Source organism: Physeter macrocephalus, chromosome 11 (genome assembly GCF_002837175.3).
Source record: "Physeter macrocephalus isolate SW-GA chromosome 11, ASM283717v5, whole genome shotgun sequence".
NCBI lineage: Eukaryota > Metazoa > Chordata > Mammalia > Artiodactyla > Physeteridae > Physeter > Physeter macrocephalus.
Genome location: NC_041224.1, coordinates 856,985 through 877,004, shown reverse-complemented (window position 1 = coordinate 877,004; position 20,020 = coordinate 856,985). Strand labels below are relative to the sequence as shown.

General features: G+C 41.4%; 1 protein-coding gene across 2 annotated transcripts in view; it reads left to right on the top strand.

The window, feature by feature from the left end:
- Positions 1-19,803, top strand: part of ELOVL4 (ELOVL fatty acid elongase 4) — a 46,500-nt gene extending 26,697 nt beyond the window's left edge. Inside the window, exons 5-6 of one of the 2 annotated variants that reach the window (XM_055087678.1) lie at positions 844-971; positions 19,465-19,803. In XM_055087678.1, coding sequence (XP_054943653.1) covers positions 844-971; positions 19,465-19,788 — 452 coding nt within the window. In that variant the 3' untranslated portion in view covers positions 19,789-19,803. Of the gene's footprint in view, positions 1-843; positions 972-3,495; positions 4,724-19,464 lie in introns of those variants that run through there. The other variant, XM_007104886.4, reaches the window with a different exon arrangement.
- The last annotated feature ends 217 nt before the right edge of the window (positions 19,804-20,020 follow it).

Genomic DNA, 20,020 nt, shown 5'->3' with positions numbered 1-20,020 from the left:
CGAATCCCAAACATAGCAAGTTATATTTTGATAGGGAGCAGTTCTAGTGGTTCTGATCTGGAGGATACCAAGATGCAGCTTCTCAATCTGAAGGCTTTGTCTCCTAGCCAAGCCCAAAGCCCACTCCTGCTCTCACCTCGGCCCAAATGCACCTGTTGGTTCTTACTCAAAGGAAATTGTGTGTAGCCTTCTCAGTGCTGAAGAGAATCTGAATTCACAGTTTGGCCAAGATCTGCCTCTAGCTTTTCAGATGCCTGTACATTGGAGATGATTCACATCATTGAGCTGTAAACAGACCATTCCTCTGATGGGGTCCCAGGGTACAAGTCAGTGTATAATAGTACAGTTCACCTTGCTACCTTCCATTTAAAACTATTTTAGAAAACTAAGAAATAAGTACTATTTTCTTGTAGCTATGTATATCAGCACATGTAAAGGCAATAATGAAACATTTACAAATCTGCTTAAACAATTATATGTACCATGACTTTTTTTCCCCAAGAGTAGTAGAATGCAAAGTCATACTGGCAATAGTTCTGTATGGGGGCCTACTTTAGCCACTGGAGTATCCTCATTTGAAAACTTGCCACTTTGAAAGTCCTTTGCATCTGAAGGACACGCTTTTTTATTTATATGGTAAAAGCTTGAGTCTAAACTCTAAAAATACTTGGCATGATCTGAAGAGAAGGCTTTTCCATTAGAACTATTTTACAACTTTTATTCCTCATCTGTACTCAAGATTAAATGTTGGAAAATAATGTAGATTCATTTATTTTATGTCCAAATGGTTTATCACGTAATGCAGGTTTCTGTATCTTATAATTACCTCTGTTTTTTCTAAAGCATTTTTCGGAGCCCAGATGAATTCCTTCATCCATGTGATTATGTACTCATACTACGGGTTAACTGCCTTTGGCCCATGGATTCAGAAGTATCTTTGGTGGAAACGATACCTGACCATGCTGCAGCTGGTGAGTTAAATGCTTCTAAAGTTTTTTCTGGTGAAACACTGAGAATGTTTGAATCTAATTAATTGTAAAGTGCTGAGTCATTTTCGGCAATTTTCTGTTACCAAGTCGACTTTCTCTGTGCTCCAGCTATAGGAGTTGAGGCTGTTTGGTTCTGAGCTACCTGTTCATAGACCTAATGGTCATGGCCACTTGTTTTTTAAATGTCCTTAAAAGACCAGACTCAGCTCTCGTCTAAGAGAAATATCCTTTAAACATATCTGTGAAATGGATGCGTAAAGACCTAAACACACCACAAAGTACACAGACTCATTTATGATTAGAAAAATAATCTAACTTCTTTCTTAGGCTTTTTTTTTTTTTTTTCACTTAAAATGTTACTACTGCCCCTCTTCATCCTGCTCTTACATAAATTTTCTGTTGTCTATTCCATTTTTCCATCCTTGTGAACAGATCCCATACGTTTAGAATATGAAAGCTGTAGGAAAGGCACAGAGCCAAGGAAGGGGTGGGGTAAAGGAAGGGACGAAGCGGGACTTCCCTGGCGGTCCAGCAAAGACTCCACGCCTCCACCACAGGGGGTGTGAGTTCCATCCCTGGTTGGGGAACTAAGATCCTGCATGCCTCGTGGCACGGCCAAAAAATTAAAAATTAATTAAATTAAATTTTAAAAAAGGAAGGGACCAAGGACCAGAGAGCTCTTAATTCCCCGACACACAGTCCTTAGAGAGCAGAGCTCGGTATTCGCAAAAGCTAGTCTTCAGAGCAGGCAGTTCTCAGCACCTACCACCAGTAGGACTTCTTGTAGCATCTGGGTGCATCAGTGCAACCTTCCAAGCTAAGCACTAGCCCAGTAACCAAACTGGAAATCCAAAACCAACCTGCTAGCTATTCTTAAGCCTTGGAATTTATTATAATTTGCTTTCATCGTACCGTGTACACAGTTTTATCAGTGGAATCACATTTGGAAACATTATTCATCTCTGCTTTAAGTTTCTAAACAACAGGCTAACCAAACAGGAAGCACAACCTTTGGGAAATGCTGGGTGTGCAGGATTCACCTGTAAGTAAAACGCTTCAGGAAGCTTCCTCCAGTTTTTGTGTCAGCCGTTTATGTAGTTTGTGTAATTCGTTTCTCTCAGTAATTATTAGATGGTCCCAAGAAAATGAGGAGGTGACGAAACTCATGTGAACTCTCCACCTCTGCTTTGCTGGCGCCCGCACCTGACTGTCCTTTAGCGACGCCACCCCTCACACGCACCCTTCTTCCGTGATGCACGTCCTAAAAACCATTGCGAAATCAAAAGTTCTTAAAATCCGGATTTTGCCATGGAACACTTTTAAAGATTTTCAGTCTGATAGAAATTTGGGGCTTACATGGGATAAATTTTAAAACTAATATTTAATATAGTAATTAATATTGATAATGCTGTCCTTTAAAGAGAAACCACAATTGCCCTTTCCAAACAGGATGTTAATTTCGTGAAGGGTAGTGTATTTCCAAGCGAGAAGTTAATCGTGTATGTTAATCTTGTAAAATGCTAACCCTTGTTAGTAACATGGAATTCACAATTCTTATGCTGAGAACCATTCACTCTTTTACACTTATTCTCAAATATCTACAAAATTTCACCAAAAACTCTTTTTCTTTTTTTTTTTGCGGTACGCGGGCCTCTCACTGTCGTGGCCTCTCCCGTTGCGGAGCACAGGCTCCGGACGCGCAGGCTCAGCGGCCACGGCTCACGGGCCCAGCCGCTCCGCGGCACGTGGGATCCTCCCGGACCGGGGCACGAACCTGTGTCCCCTGCATCGGCAGGCGGACTCTCAACCACTGCGCCACCAGGGAAGCCCAAAAAATCTCAGTCTTTAAAGGCTTGTGTCCCTTCAAATGCATATTTATTTACCTGTCTGCTGTTCTGTAAGAAACAAGTAATGAACCATTTTGATAAGCTCATTTTTAGAAGTATATGTACCGGCTTGCTGACAACTCTGTGGAAAGAAATCAGCCTAAAATATGGGAGGAAAACAAAAATTGAAGAGCCTATAGTACCATGACTTTACTCTCTTAGGCCATTGATATTCCCTCTCATGAGGTAAAATTACTCAGCATGATCCAAAAAACAATTCCTTGAGCCCAGACACCAGGCCAAGGGCTCGGGAGTCATGGAGACCAACGCAGAGCCCCGCCCTCGGTTGTACACGAGCGGAGAGGTAGACAGTCCAGAAGTCAGCAGATGCAAAAGACATAATTCCTGTGAAACGAAAAAACCCACGCAAAACAAAACCCTTCGGTTAAAGGGGTGGAGGTGCCGTACCTCTGGGTGGAGGTACTTGAGTCTTAGCAGGAAGCCCTAGCTGAGGACCTGTCATTTGAGCAGCAGCCTGAGTGAGGAGGAGCCAGAGAACTCTTAAGCCTTGGACCGTGGGGCGACGGCGTGGGCCTGGCTTAGCTGCACAGAAGATGCTGAGGTCGCGACGAGCTGTTTGCTGCCCACGGTAAACGTACCTGCGCTGTTTTGTTTTTCAGGTTCAGTTCCACGTGACCATTGGGCACACAGCGCTGTCCCTTTACACCGACTGCCCCTTCCCCAAATGGATGCACTGGGCTCTCATCGCCTATGCAGTCAGCTTCATATGTCTCTTCCTTAACTTCTACGTTCGGACGTACAAAGAGCCTAAGAAAGCAAAACCCGGAAAAACAGCTGCAAATGGCATTTCAGCGAACGGTGTGAACCAATCAGAAAACCACCTAGTGGTAGAAAATGGAAAAAAGCAGAAAAATGGAAAAGCAAAAAGAGAGTAAAGTGAACCGGGCCTTACCTGGTGTCGACAGCGAGGAAGCTCCCACTTCATATAAGATTTCAGGAAAACCAGAAGTAAATGAGGGTTTGGGGATGGGGAGAAAAAGACAAATGTGCTCTATGTATTAGTAACCTTTAGATTGAGTAAAGTGTTAAATACAACACCCAGATGTTTTATTTATGAAGTTTTTATTTTAAACATTTTTTTTTACTAGCCTTGACGTTGTCAGACCAAAGCAATCGTCACGTGACTTTGGAGGCCCCTCCCCCTCTTCATATTCGTGTGTACAATGTATGAGAGTTTTCGTGTCTCTTCATTCTTGAGACTGATAATCACAGAAACATGGTCTTTATGCCTTTTTTGGGGGCTAAATTGCTACCTACCTACTGATGAAAATCAGTTACCTTCCATCTTCTGGTCCCAAACTGGAAATGCAGATACTTTAAAACGTGCACATTTGAATTCATTTGCTGACTGGAGTGGTCAAATCTCTCCACCTCTAGTCTGAAGATACCCTTTTGGTTGGAATTAAATTTTAAAAATCTGATGATCTCTGTAGACTCTTAGAGGCTTAATGATGATGGTGTTGGTGAAAATAAGAATTACAGTAAAATCCTGCCCGGCGACTCAAAGGTCACCGTGACCTGCAGCACAAATCACTGTGGGAGACAATTTTTGTGATGAAAAGGTAGCCTTTCAATACTCCTGTTACTACCAGATATATATTATAAAAATTAAGATTATTGTCTGATTGGAACATGAAACAACTCATGTCTCTATTAGTAACATCGTAAGGGAGTTACATTTATGTGCTGTTAGAAGAGAGTATGTTGATTTTTATCAGGCTTTCCTTGTTTTGATTTGTGGCTGTTACCTATTTTTCGTATGTGGAAATATACCTACCTCTTCTGTTGGAAAGAACATTTAAAATTAAATAAATTTTAATTAAAAAATCAAGGAGTCCTCTAGTGTAGATTTTAATATTAACTTTCAAATTCACTAACACTGTTTTGTGTTTTTTTACAAGTAGTGTCCAGCAGGCTTTTCTGTGAAACTATCCTTCTCTTTTAACGCGTTTAATTTTGGAGTGATATTTTTCTTGTGACAAAGTTGCAAGATCTTATTTGTAACTAGATAGGAAGTGTAAACCCATTTTGGTGCAATATTCTTGACTCCTTGGTGCTAAAGATCATTAAATTCAGTGCTTGGTTGTTACAAAGTGTTAATTGCTAAGACATAAAATGAACACAAAAGTGAGAGTAGCCAGAATCAGAAAATTAAATTTGCTATTTACAAATGAAGTGTTTCATGTAATATAAAAAAACAACTGGAAATTCACTAGGAAAGAACTTGCACCCTGTCTTATTACATAGGTTAAATTGCTAGTGGGTATTGCACAGGGATCATTCGAGAAAATGTGACCAAAAAAAAAAAAAAGGCATGAATATTTCTAAGTATAAGTATCTTTAACATGTCAAAACTGCATGTGCAGGATGTAATGCTGTTTGTGCAGAGTACTTCAGAATATTTTGTAAACCAGAAAATATTTATTGTGCATTAAAATTACACTCTTTCCCCCCAAGGCATGCAGACATGAGAATTACAGAAAATTTGCAACGCATATAATAGTTTGGTCTAAGAGGATTCAGCACTTTTGTTTTTGCTGCTCAGTGTGTAATGACTAGAGATTTGTAAATCTTTGTGAACGTTCTGTACTGGTTCCCCAGAGCTATTCCTTCCCTGCTACCTGATTTCAGCACAATAAATATACTACTGCTGTGGGAAAAATGATTTTTTTTTTTTTAGTTAATCAGTTTATTATAATGTAAATTACCTGCTAGATAGTTATTTATTTGATTCAGTTGTTAATATTCTAAATTCTTCCCTGCTGCCAATTTCTAATGAAGAAAAGAAATGAAACTAGAACTTGGGGATCAACAATTTCTGGTAAAAAGCTTATTTCTTTATGGTAGCATATTTTTACTTTAAAACTTAGTTGTCTTTGGAAGAACTTTTGGATCCAGACATAAAACATAGCATTCTTCTGAATTCTTACGTTTGTCACTTCAAATGTAAGCTTTTTTTTTTTTTATACTTTTTTATTTTATATCGGAGTAGAGTTGATTAACAATGTGTTAGTTTCAGGTGTACAGCACAGTGATACATATACGTCTATCTATTCTTTTTCAAATTCTTTTCCCATTTAGGTTGTTACATAATATTGAGCAGAGTTCCCTGTGCTGTACAGTAGGTCTTTGTTGGTTGTCCATTTTAAATATAGCAGTGTGTACATGTTAACATTTTTAGTGCTGTGCTTTTTTTTTTTTGTTCCAAAACTAAGTTGGGGAGCCCTCCTGTTCTGATATTTAAACCCTTCAATCCTTACTATACTTCAAGTTTCTTTACCAAAGATGATTTTAAGATGTGATAAATGTAGCCTTTTCTGGTAGCCTTCATAATTTCTCTTATCACCCCACTAAATATGCATGCCTCATATGTAAAAATCAGTGAAGGGAGGATTGCATCCTCTTTTTGGTAAAACTTTGTCACTAGCTAGAGAAACGTTTTCTTATTGTAGAAAATAGGGAATTTATGAAATATTCGCATTGACTAGAAATAGCTGAGGCATGTTAGCAGTGCGTTTTCCAGTGGAATTGACAACTGTGGCTCTGCCTTTTTCCCTTTTCTGTGTTACTCTCGGCTCCGTTTTGCTGGTGGATGCTGCCTGGTGACTAGTTTCAGGTGTAGCATTATTAATTTAGTCATTCTCTTTTTCTCTCTTTCCACACGCACGCTGAGGCATTCAAAATTTGTTCCATATGGATTATTATTATTATTTTTTTTTGTGGTATGTGGGCCTCCCTCTGCTGCGGCCCACGCTGAGGCATTCAAAATTTGTTCCATATGGATTATTATTATTATTTTTTTTTGTGGTATGTGGGCCTCCCTCTGCCGCGGCCTCTCCCGTCGCGGAGCACAGGCTCCGGACGCGCAGGCTCAGCGGCCACGGCTCACGGGCCCAGCCGCTCCGCGGCACGCGGGATCCTCCCAGACCGGGGCGCGAACCCGGTTCCCCTGCATCGGCAGGCGGACGCGCAACCACTGCGCCACCAGGGAAGCCCCCATGTGGATTATTATATTCACATTCCAGAACATGGAATCTAGCAATGCTTTGTTATTTATCAGGAATATTTTAATTTACAGACTTGCTCCATATAGGGATACCCTGTAAATAAGAAAGAGAACCTAGAGATGGAGGTGATTTTTGCTGTTGTCTCCATTTGATAATATAATTCAGGCATTATATATTGACTGTTGGGGCATTGCTTTTGAATCTCACCTTAGAAGAATGTGACAGCACGCTGAGCTGTTCACAGTCTCCCGGCTCTTTCCTTGTTAGGGCCTTAATCTCCGCCAGCCCTATTCGTAGCACTGTCCTTCCTGAGAAAAAGATGACTACAGATGTACAGGATGTAAGTGGCATGCTCCGTACAGGACTGGGTGACTCAGGCTTAGGATCCTGCCGGATGGTAAATAGGGTCACAGAGCTGAGAGGCACCGAGATGCTGAGCTGGCTGCACAGGCGCCCAGCGTCTGAGCAGTAAACGCAAAACCTGCTTAATGAGATTGGTCACCTGCCACTCAGCACGTCAGCAATTTTGACAGGTAACCTTGGAAAGCAAGTCCTTAATAGTGTATTTTAGAATCCATCCTTAATCTTAGGTACTTTAGACAGAGGACCACTGAACCAGAAGAATCATTGTGAAAAGGGAGAGATGTAGAAACATTCCTCTCGTTTCAACACACTACAAGTCACACAAGTATTTTTCAAGTCGGTTTTCCTGATATAAATTACAGAGGGAAGGCACGGCCGTGAATTGAAAGGCACAGCTTTTTTTTTTTTTTTTAAGTTTTTAAAATAGGAGGATGTAACATAACTCTACATTCCTGAAGGTGACTCAGAGGTCTAAATTAAAAGTTATAATTGATATACAGGACAAATACCAGATGAAGACTGAGGTTTTGGAATATATCACTAAAAGAGCATTGTGGCATATTAAGAGATGGTAATAGCTGTGTTTAAATGGTGATTAATTACCGGGAACTTTAGGTGAGCAAGGGATGATCTGAATTATCTCTTGGTGTTCTTTTAGACGTATAGGTCTAAGTTTTGCTGTATCCTTTGAGAAATTAAACATTTTTCTACCTGTTAAAAAAAAAAAAGCCCAGAACTTAGGTCTCCTTTTTTCTTTGTCTTTTTCATTTTACCACATAAAGACATGTTTACATGTCCACATGTGAACAAATTTTCCTCCCCACCTTTATGCCTGGTCTTAAATTGAAAATTCAGCTAGAATTTTTTTATTTTCCCCATTCTCATAGGTGAGGTTTTCCCAGCGAAAGTGACGTTAAAGCAGTTCTCTCCTTTAAGAATAAATGCGTGCTGAAACAAATCACTTGATATCTCTCTACCTAATTATAATCATCTAATGCAGCTATCAGAAGGTCATGTTGTAATTGAACACCTGCACAAAGAATATGTCCCAGTTAAAAGCCACTGTAAGACTAAAAACTCTTGGAAGTTTTAAATAATACAGCCATCTCTAAAAAGATAGTGTCTTGAAATTATTGGATATCCCCCTTTAAATACAAGACTGTGGGCTGTAAAGAGTTATCTGTCAGCCCACAGGAGTGTTCCATATCCTCTGTCAGCCTCCACGTATCCCTGAATCCCTTTTCTGCAAATTTTAGAGGAGCCGGTTAGGTGGTTCCTTTCCTCAGTGTAAGTTTTTTTTCTTTGAATTTGCCATGAGGCAAAAGGAAAGCATCCAGTTGAGATTCCTTCTTTGTCATCCCTGATGCATCAAGTTTAAACTGAGTTTCTCCTCCCTGTGAGGAAGCTATCCCAAGAACCAGTCTTTCAAGAATAATGACTGATTACCAAGCTATTTGGTAATGAGAGGGTGGGTAGCGTAAGCGTCTTACACAGTGTTGTTAGTGACATTCACACCTCATCTTTGAATATGACTTGTGTTCTAACTTCACTAATAAATCTGGGAAGCAAATACAATAAGCAGATTATACACACACACACACACACACACACACACACACATACATATGGGGGGAGAGAGAGAGGGTTTATCAACCGTACACATAAGGTTGGATTTCAAATATTTTCCGAGTTCAGTTCTCACAGTGAAAATTTAATAAAAATGTTACATGGTCACATCAAAGCTATATTTATTCAACAACATTTACATGTTTTCACTGGGCTTGAATTATTACTGCCAGCCCTTGTAAAAGTGGTATCTGGCCTTTTTTTTGCCAGGAAAAGAAAAAGGAGTATGGGGGCTTGTGAGGCAAAAGGGCAGCCAGATGACTTGGGGGAGCAAATTTCTAACTCTAGAGGTGAGATTTGGAGTTTACATCCTAGAGTCTTCCCTACATCTTAACTACTTCAGAAATCCAGCCCCATCTTTAGGTTAGTGTGCTAGATGTTTACCGGCTCTTTGAATCCATTCCTAACGCTTTGAAATGTTCTTCCTCCATCCCTCTCCTGGTGTTACAGTCTGGAGGACTGAAAATTACATTTCTCAGACTCACGAATTTAGGTTTTGTCAATGTGAGGCACTCATGAAATTTTTGGAAGGCAGAATTTGGAGGTGGATGCCATCCTTCTGTAATAATGCGATCATGTAAATAGACTCCTTATAGACATAAATAAGCGTCGGCAACAGCTGAACTACGTGTTCTACTATCTTGGCACCAATTTTGTGAAGGCAGGACGTGGTCATGGTGATAGCAATCACGGCAGATGTGGTCATGTGAATTTGAAGTCAAAGGCTCAGGGGGTGGCCTCCTGACTTTTATTCCTCCAAGTTACCAGTAATCGTATAAGCATCTAATCCTTTGAATTAAAGCTCTTTCTGCTTGAAATACCTTTGAGTGCTATCTATGTCATGCAGTGAACCTTACCTAATTAAGTATTCAGCACCAAAATGTAATCAGGAAATGGACTGCCTAAGGTAAGAATATGGAATTGGTTTTCTGACCTAGTGGAGTTTATAGGCAGTGACAACTTCATGACCAGCGGGAAACAAGATACTGTTTTCCATGAAGCAAATAGCTGACTTTTTCACCTACGGTCACCTAGAACGAAATAACTGTTGAAAGCAAAGTCTTTGGCAGACTGAGTAGCTGCAGCACTGAAATATTACGATAGAAATGAGGAATATAAAGACTTGAGTGAGATGGCTGCTTCTGATTGTCCTGCAGAGCTTACAGAAAGAAAATTAGCTCCTTCTTGGCTGCCCTAAGAGGCCCTCTCATATCTTGCAGCGACAGATCTGAAACGTCTTAAAATGAGATCCAAAGTTTGATCCAAAGTGGGTTGCAGAATTACCACTGAAGTTCACAGCCGCAATAAGTGAAAGTTGTGGTATTAACTGGGAAAGAGTGGGACCCAAAGAACCGGAATGGGGGGGGCTTCCCTGGTGGCGCAGTGGTCGGGAGTCCGCCTGCCGATGCAGGGGACGCGGGTTCGTGCCCCGGTCCGGGAAGATCCAACGTGCCGCGGAGCGGCTGGGCCCGTGAGCCGTGGCCGCTGAGCCTGCGCGTCCGGAGCCTGTGCTCCGCAGCGGGAGAGGCCACAGCAGTGAGAGGCCCGCGTACCGCAAAAAAAAAATAAAATAAAAAAGTTGTTCTCCTTTTCCTAATACAGGAGAGGAGGGGACAGCTTCACAAGGGAGATTGATGCCCTGCTGTTAGGTGGGCAGAGAGCTCTTCCCTGTGTCTGCTTTTTCTCAGTTGCCTTCAGCTCAAAATAATCTTTATGTCAAAGTGGCGTATTTTGGGGTGACGTATTCTGACCCCCCTCAGGATGATGAAGGAGGGAAGGTGCTGTCTCTGAAATGCATTCCCTGACTTCAGTAGGAACGACGGTATTGCAGATTGCCAGAGGCCAAATGCCAGGACTTAAATGCCAGAAACAAAGTGGACATGGTCACAGTAATGGGCAACTGAGTCTGCTGATTATTATTATCGGCCCCGCCATGTGGCTTTCTGGATCTGCTTGTTCCCCGACCTGGCATCAAACCTGGGCCCCCCCGAAGTGGAAGCGCAGAGTCTTAGCCACTGGACCTCCAGAGGATTCCCCTCAGTGGTTACTGACATGGCTTTATCCATGAGTATCTGTGCTGGCAGCTAATTTATTATGATGTCCCTAGGACTGAAATAGATAGGCAACCTACTTGATTTCTATCCCTCACTCTAAAGTTAGTGAACGCAGGCATGGCTTCAGTCACCACAGTAGAGTCCCCTCACCAGTTTTCACTCCTGAGTCAGTTCATAGACCCCGAGCTTCCTAAATGAAGGGAATGTCGGATTCCCTTGAGAAAATTCCCTGCGACATGGTCACAAGTATGCACTGTAAATTCCAGTAGCTTTTGCCGAAAGGGAAGGGTAATGAGCAGACTTTGGGCGAATTACTGGGACACAGCAGATGCTGATCATTGCTACCGTGCCCATCGGTCCAAACAGGGGCTTGAGGAGGCCGGGTGATAAATGTCGTTTGGGCCTGAGTCCATCCCACGGTGGCCCTGAGGATCCCCAAGCCTATCCCCTCTGGTTCCTGAACGTATGGTGGGTTAGCCATGCTCAGTCTTCGCCTGAGTCTCGACCTTGGTTCCCTGTCTCATGGAATGAGGGCTAATACGGATTAAAGGCCCAAGTCAAAGCCCCTAAAATATCCCCTCCTTCTTGAAACAGTGGACCAAAAGCAATGCCACATTTCTAGGTGAGTGTTAGAGGTTCACGCCAGCGTCAAAGGCATGAAGGTTCAGGAGTGATGCTTTTTATCATACACTCATTTAACTCTCCTCTTTGACCTGACCAGAAATTGGAGAGTCTTGGCGAATGACAGTGGATTATCATTAACTTCATCCTGTAACTCGGAGTTCAGTGGCTGTTCTGGACGCAGTCAGTTAACTGAAGCAAATCAGTATCATTTTGGCATCTGATATTTAGCTATTAATCTATTAAATGTTTTTCTTCTCCTTTCCAATACAGAGAAAACAGAAGTAGTTTCTTTCCCCTTTATTCCTCTGTGACCTTACTGCAGGAGAGTGTCAATTATCCAGTATCCTGCAGTAATCTAGGAACCCTGTTTGTCTCATCACGCCATAAGATATTGCTTTGGTCCATCATACTATTAGATATGGTGAGTAGGAGGTAGGCAGTACCGTGATTCCTTGGTGAGGAACACGTGTGCGCAAGGGTGGTGGGGGAGGGAGGCATGTAAATTCAACAGCGTGACATCAATAGTCTGGGGCGGGCCAGTGTAGCAGGTTGAGAGTTTTCCTCCTCAGTGAAAGACAATTGCTATACTTTGTTACCCATCACTGTGAAAGAGGTGAATTTCTTTGACTGGTAAATTTCACTGGACCTTTGAAACGACATACATACGTTTGAGGGAGCTGCTTTGACCCACTTATCAAGTAACCCATCAGGCTGCCGGTGCTGAATGGATCCAGAGTAAGAGACGGCTTTGTTCCTACTGTGGACTGCAGTGCAAGTTACTCTGGTATTTGAGCCTAAAGATCCAACAGATCAAATGGTTCTTGAAAAATCTGACAGAAGGCCGTCCTATAGGGGCCTCTAGTCAGCCTTGATTTAGAATTACGGTGCAGTCCTCTAGGGTTTTAGAGCAAAGCCACAGCCTAGTCTCCAAATAACTTTTCTTTTAAGAAACAGATCCTTGGGCTTCCCTGGTGGCGCAGTGGTTGAGAGTCCGCCTGCCGATGCAGGGGACGCGGGTTCGCGCCCCGGTCCGGGAGGATCCCACGTGCCGCGGAGCGGCTGGGCCCGTGAGCCATGGCCGCTGAGCCTGCGCGTCCGGAGCCCGTGCTCCGCAACGGGAGAGGCCGCGACAGTGAGAGGCCCGCGTACCGCAAAAAAAAAAGAAAGAAACAGAACCTGGACCACTTTTGGACCATGGCAGAAATTTGTGTGTCTGATCACAGACTGTCACATGATCATGTAAGCCGAGCTGCCTGTCACGACTGGGTATTATCTGATTCACCACGTCATAAACGAAGGCATGCGCAGCAGCGCCCTTTCATCACGTGGAAGGTTATGAAGCCACAGGGAAGTGGCACAGGCAGTGCCTCAGGCTACCACTGCATCATTCCTGCTGCGCTGTCACTTTTCCCTCAACCCACGCGTTTGACCTCTTGAAAGTTCCTTTGAAGTGTAGGTCGATTGTGTTAGCACACCTCTGATCCCTTCTGCCTTGTTTTGTGTCCTAGGGTACCGACCCATACGGACACTGCATCACTTTGTCTCCCTTGTCAGCTGGCTTCCAGTTGGTTCCAATCAATAGGAGATCAATACGTGGATGGATGGATAGAGTGGGTAGAACATCTGTTCCATGCTTTCTCCCTGCTTGGGTGTTACATCTCTGACCCTAGCTGCCTCTCTCCACAGCCACAGCTACTGCTGGCAAGTCTCTAACCATAGTTTTAATTCTCACGGAGCTCCAGGAGCACTGTTTTCTTCTCTTGTTTCTTCACGTCTAGGGCTGATAGTAACATCATACCCTTGCTAGTGTCTGGGTACCCCACCATCCTTTGTTCCTCTAACCTTGCCTACACCTCTATAAACAATCCCTTTATTAAAGGCTCTTCATTTACACCATCTGGGATAAATTTTAATTTATGCTGGAACCCTGATTGAGAAACTGAAAAAGACAATAACTGAGCCTGGCTACAAACTATTCCACATAATATATGCAAACAAGCTGGAAGTGCACAGTGGTAGTGTTACAGCTTCATTTAGGACTGGCCCTGAAAGATGTGTGGAAGGAAAATCCTCCCAATGAAAGGACTTTGGGCTGCACATCTGGTTGTCCACTGTTGCTAGAAATTACCAAAGTTATGTAAAAATTTACGTTGGCTTTTGGGTAGTTGATAAAGGTTTGGCCAGGTGTTCAGTAACTTGTAAGGAGTAAAATTGAGGATTGATGACGAGAAGCGCTGAGAAGCTCTGAGTGTGACATTATTTGTGTTCTCTGTAATTGCTTACCAAAGGCACCCACTGTAGAAGAGGTTCTCAATAAACGGAGGGACAGGGTGACCCGGATGTTCTATGGATACTTGCCTCTTCTCCCAGCCAGCCTGTATTTGCTCACTGGGCTCAGAAACAAAACGAGCAAGGTGGAATGTAATGGGCTAAATGGTGGCCCCCCAGAGGTATCAGGGCCTAATCCCTGGAACATGTAAATGTTACCCTGTTGGATAGAAGAGTCCATGTAGATCTGGTTTAGTTGAGGATCTGAAGATGAGGAGATAACCCTGCATTACCTATGTGGGCCTTAAATGCCATCACAGGTGTTCTGATAACAGGGAGATGCGACACGCACAAAGAGGAGAAGGTGATGTGAAGATACAGGCAGAGACCGGAGCAGTGGTGGTCAGGAATGCTGGACGCCACTAGAAGCTGGAAGAGGCAAGGAACGTATTCTCCTCTAGAGCCTCCAGGAGGAATATGGCCCTGTTGGCGCCTTGATTTCAGACTTCTGTCCCCCCAAACCGTGAGAAGATAAATTTCTGTTGCTTTAAGTAAAGAGTATTTTGGTCATTTGTTACAGCGGCCACAGGAAACCAATACCTACAAAAAGGAAGGTTGTACTGGGGCTTAAACGGTATGGACTTCTCAGCAAGTCTGGTCTGGCTGGACCCCTGCTGAGTGTCCAGCTTGCTGTCAGCAGAGACCAGGGCTGACCTCGTGATATGGATCCGTACTTGGAACAGGAGCTGGCTCTTACGGTGGGGGCCTCCCCATGCCAGAATGAGGAGGACTGTATTTTGAGGCACCAACACCTTTGTTATTTGCATTAGTTCTCACCATAATTTTTTTTCAAGAGGTAAGCTTTCCTTTTTTTCAGTGAGGGTATAAGAAGTGAAAGTTGGTGCTGTAATACTATGAATTTTATGGATGAGAGTGGTAGAAAGGAATGGGGGTTTTGATTGTTCCATATACAGGCTTTCCAAACCCCTTTTTTCAACTCAACTTTTCATCCCCAGCCTCCATCAGTGTGGCATTTTCTGGGGGTAACGGAGGGAAAGCCAGCTCCCTGCTTCACTAGAGCCACCTCGGCCCGTGGCTTGGTGACGGCTTCCTCTACTCTGCTTCACGCTTCTGTAATTTAACTACCCAATCTCCATCTTCCAGAAAATTGTTGAAATCTCTCACCTGCTGTGGCCCCTTCATATTCTCCCCATTGTAGTGGGTTTGGACATTTTACCAATCTTTTACTATCTTTGAAATAGAGCCTTGAGAGGGAATGACTATAAACAGGTGACCTTGGTCTACCATCTTGAATCAGAAGGCTTTTTAATATTTCTAAAAAAGAAAACATTCTTGAAACAAGGGGGCATTTCAAATCTGAGCTGTGTTACTGATATAAGCTTCAACAAGTTACTCAATCTTTATGTTTCCTCATCTATAAAATGGAGATAATAATATCTAACTCGAAGAGTTAGTATATGAGAATTAAATAGAAGAATGTATACAAAATATTTAGCATAGTGTCTAGCTCATAGCTATAGTTAGAAAATAGTAGAACCTTCCTTGTGAATTGATGGTATTATGCATCTTTAAATTTAAAGATAGTATCATACTCTGTATATATTAACTGCTTAGTAAAGCATTCAGTGTATTTACACTCAGCTAGTGTATTATGATTCACCACAAATCACTTATACTGATGCTCTGAATTTGGGACCTCCTTAGAAAATATTTATGAGGAGATGGAAATAAAATCTCCAGTGCAGAGGGAAACCTTCAAGTTAAAGCGTCGTTGTGGTGTTAATTGTACCTCTCCTGTGCTGATATTATTGATTGTGGACTACTAGACTGTAATTTGAATCCAGGCAAAGAAAAGCATGAGAGGACAGAGCGTGATTTCTTAACCAAGTACTGAAGCACTTCAAAATTTATTTAATAGCACCATAAATTCAAAGAACTTTCTATATTAGCTTCTATTGTTTTATATTGGGAATTAACTTGCACTTGTTATAAGACAGTGCTGGAATAGATCTGGTTAGAATAGCAGGAGAGATAATCAGATTAGGGGCTCCTGGTCAGGCACTGTGACAATAATAGAAATTAATGACTTTTAATCCAGAGGGCCCTGCCATGGATTCCTGGCTCAAGGAACATTGCTGATACCATGCCTATCCCTGTATACATCTATAAGTCTCCTGCAGTTTGAACGTAAATATGGTGTTTGACTAAAGCTGTTATAAACATCCGTGTGCAGGTTTTCGTGTGGACATAAGTCTACAAGTCCTTTGGGTAAATACCCAGGAACAAATTGCTGGTTCATGTGGCAGGAGTATATTTGCTTTCGTAAGAAACTGCCAAACTGTCTTCCAGAGCAGGGGTACCGTTTTGCGCTCCAACCTGCGACGAATGAGAGTTCCTGCTGCCCCAAATCCTTGGCAGCATTTGGTGCTGTGTGTTGGAGTCTGGCCAGTCTAATAGGTGTGTAGTGTCATTTCCTTGTTGCTTTTCATCTGCAGCTTCCTAACGATACCTGAGGTGGAGCCTCTTTTCATATCCTTATTTGCCACCTGTCTATCTTGTTTGGCGAAGTGTCTGTTCAAGTCTTTTTCCAGTTTTAAATTTGGATTGTTTATTTTTCTTACTGTTAAGCTTTAAGAGTGCTGTGTATATTTTAGATAGCAGTCCTTTGTCAGATATGTCCTTTGCAAATATTTTCTCTTAGTCCATGGCTTGTCTTCTGCTGTCTCGAAGAATCATTTTTTAAATTAACTTATCATTCTTCAGGGCATACAAACTAGAGTAAACATTTTCTAGATTTGTTGCATTCTTGCTGGTTAGACAGAAATTATGATTTTGTAAATATATTAAGTCATCACAATCATAGACTATTATGAAGGCGACACCACTTGCTTCTTGGAATAATCAGTCACAGACATTTAATCACTTATATTTCTCATGAATACAAGTAGTTTAATTTAGATATTGTTAAATGAATCATCTTTTTTCTTTTTTTTTTTTTTTTTGCTATCATTGTGCTATAGACCCGGCAGGCAAAGGGGAAGAGGAATTCTTTTCTTCCAATAAGAATTTTGAAGTGGCTTCGTTCATCCATATTTTATCTTTGTACTTAAAATTCATGTTTGCCCACTTCTCTATCACAATTGAGTGGTTCAGGTTTTAGTGAGAACTCAACGAGATACTGCTTGAAAAGCATTTAGCCTAGGGCCTGGCATGTACTAAATGTTCAATAAATGGTCAATGTTATCACAGGGTTTCCATAATATTATTGCCAGTGTAGTAATGATAGCATCTTACTATTACTGTCACATAGTTGTAATATTACATAATAATTTTCTTGACTGATAACTTGTCTCATTTTTATTGATCTATACTTCTCAACCATCTTGGGAAGCAGTGCTCACCTGCCATGGACTTCACAGCACCACCTGGCCAGCTCAATTTAGGAAAGGGATTTACCTCATTATACACTAGGCCGGGAGCCTATTTCAGGCAGTACCATCAGGAACAATTAATAAACATATTATATGCAACTAGAAGAAAGGTCTGATCTTCCTATTCATGGAATTAGAAGAAGTGGGTCACCGTGACCTAATGGGACTTCTTATCACTGTGGGTGTAGAATATTAATTATTTTCTGGTGAATTGAAAGGGTCAAGAGTGACATGGAGAAGAGTAAAAAAAATAAGACAGATATGAAGGTTATTTAATGTTTTCTCATAGATTTACTAAAGAGTATAAATTAATACATTGCTTTAATCTTGGTCTGAAACTTTTATTTAAATATAAATAAATCTTGATATGTAAGTTTTATACATATCTATGTATCATTGTGGTGTAAGTTCCTCTTAAGATACTTCAACATGGCTATAGAGTTGTATCAATACCGCCACCTGAAATTAACTGCCTTTCAAAGACAATTTGGAACATCTTCGGTGGTGATTAAAATTACAATAATTTATAAAGTTTGTAAAGGTTGAGATAAAGGTTAAAATTTCACCAATGTATGCAACCTTTACCCTTTTGTATTCAGATCTTAAGTCAGAGGTTTCCTAATTGTAACCATAATTTATATAAACATTTGGGAAACAGTACTGTAATGCAGGGAACAAGACAATTCCTTGTCAAGAAGTAGTGTGCTTATGTCAGAATTTAGATAATATAAAGAAAGCTTTGCTTATCATTTTATGGTAATCGTACTTTATACTCTCAGATCACTGTTGAATATAGTCATTTGACAAATATTTGGTCAGTTCTTTCTGTGCACCAATTATTGTGTTAGCCTGAGGAAGATAATAATATACATCCTAAGCTTTTTTTTTTTTTAATGTTCCAAGTGTTTATTTTTTCAAAATGCATCCTAAGCTTTTGAAGAAGCCAATGACTTGTGGAGAAGATGGGCAAAGAAAACAAATAATTATATTATAAAAGGTGCTAAAGGGGCTTCCCTGGTGATGCAGTGGTTAAGAATCCACCTGCCAATGCAGGGGACATGGGTTCAAGCTCTGGTCCGGGAAGATCCCACATGCCACGGAACAACTAAGCCCGTGTGCCACAGCTACTGAGCCTACGCTCTAGAGCCCATGAGCCACAATTACTGAGCCCAAGGGCCACAATTACTGAAGCCCGCGTGCCTAGAGCCCGTGCTCCGCAACAAAGAGAAGCCACTGCAATGAGAAGGCCCGAGCACCGCAACGAAGAGTAGCCCCCGCTCGCTGCAACTACAGAAAGCCGGCACGCAGCAACGAAGACCCAACGCAGCCAAAAACAAATAAATAAATAAATAATTTTAAAAGGTGCTAAAATTCAAGTCCAGACTAAGAGGAGAGAGAGAGAGAGTTAAAACCAATTCGTAAAAGCTTGCTTCTAATTTATAAAGAGTTTTTGGACTAATATTTTCGTGCCTAGACATGCATAGATTTGCATTTAACATTCGTGGTGGTCAATGCGGTCTTAGATGTGACACTATACTATACTAGAAACTTTTTTATTGAACTATATACAATATTATATAATATACAATATTATATTATGTGCACAATGTAGTGATTTGACATTTGCATACATTGTGAAATACCATCACAATAAGTTTAGTTACCATCTGTCACCATACAAAGTCAGTACAATGTAATTGACTATATTCCCCATGCTGTACTATGTTACATCCCTGTGACTTATTTAGTTATAACTGGAAGTTTGTACCTCTTAATCCCCTTTATCGTCCTCCCTTCTGGCAACCACCTGTTTGTTCTCCGTATCTATGAGTCTGGGTTTTGTTTTGTTTTGTTTTTTAGATTCCACAAGTAAGTGAAATCATACAATATTTATCTTTCTCTGTCTGACTTATTTCACTTAGCAAAATACCCTCTAGGTCCATTCATGTTCTCACAAATGGCAAGATTTACTTCTTTTTTTATGGCTGAGTAGTGTTCCAGTGTGTGTATGTGAGAGCAGACAGAGAGAGAGAGAGGGAGACACCTTCTTTCTCCATTCATTCATCAGTGAATACTTAGATAGTTTCCATATTTTGCCTACTGTAAATAATGCTACAGTGAACATAGGGGTGCATATATGCTTTTGAATTATTGTTTTCATTTCCTTCAAATAGAAACCCAGAAGTGGAATTGCTGAAACCTATGGCAGTTCTATTTTTAATTTTTTTGAGGAACTTCCATGCTGTTTTCCATACTGGTTACATCAATTTACATTCCCATCAACAGCGCATGACGGTCCCCTCTTCTCCACTTCCTCACCAACACTTATTATTTTTTATCTTTTTGATAATCACCATTCTGACAGGAGAGGTGATCTCGCTGTGGTTTTGATTTGCATTTCCCTGGTGATTAGTGATCTCGAGAATCTTTTCGTGTGCCTCTTGGCCATCAGTATGTCTTTGGAAAAATATGTATTCATATTCTCTGTCCATTTTTAATGGACAGAGAGACAAGGGGAAGAAGTAACTGGAGAATTGAAGAGATTTATGACACAGGAAATGGCCAGGGGTTTTTCTGTATTTGAGGAGGCACTGTTAGGTTTTGAGGCACAGGACCCGAATGTAGAACAGTACACGAAGGTTGCAGCAGCCCTTCAGAATCACTGCAATCCAGTGCCACCAAGTCATCTATGACGAGAAAAAAAGAGCTACTACCCAGACATCACTGGAT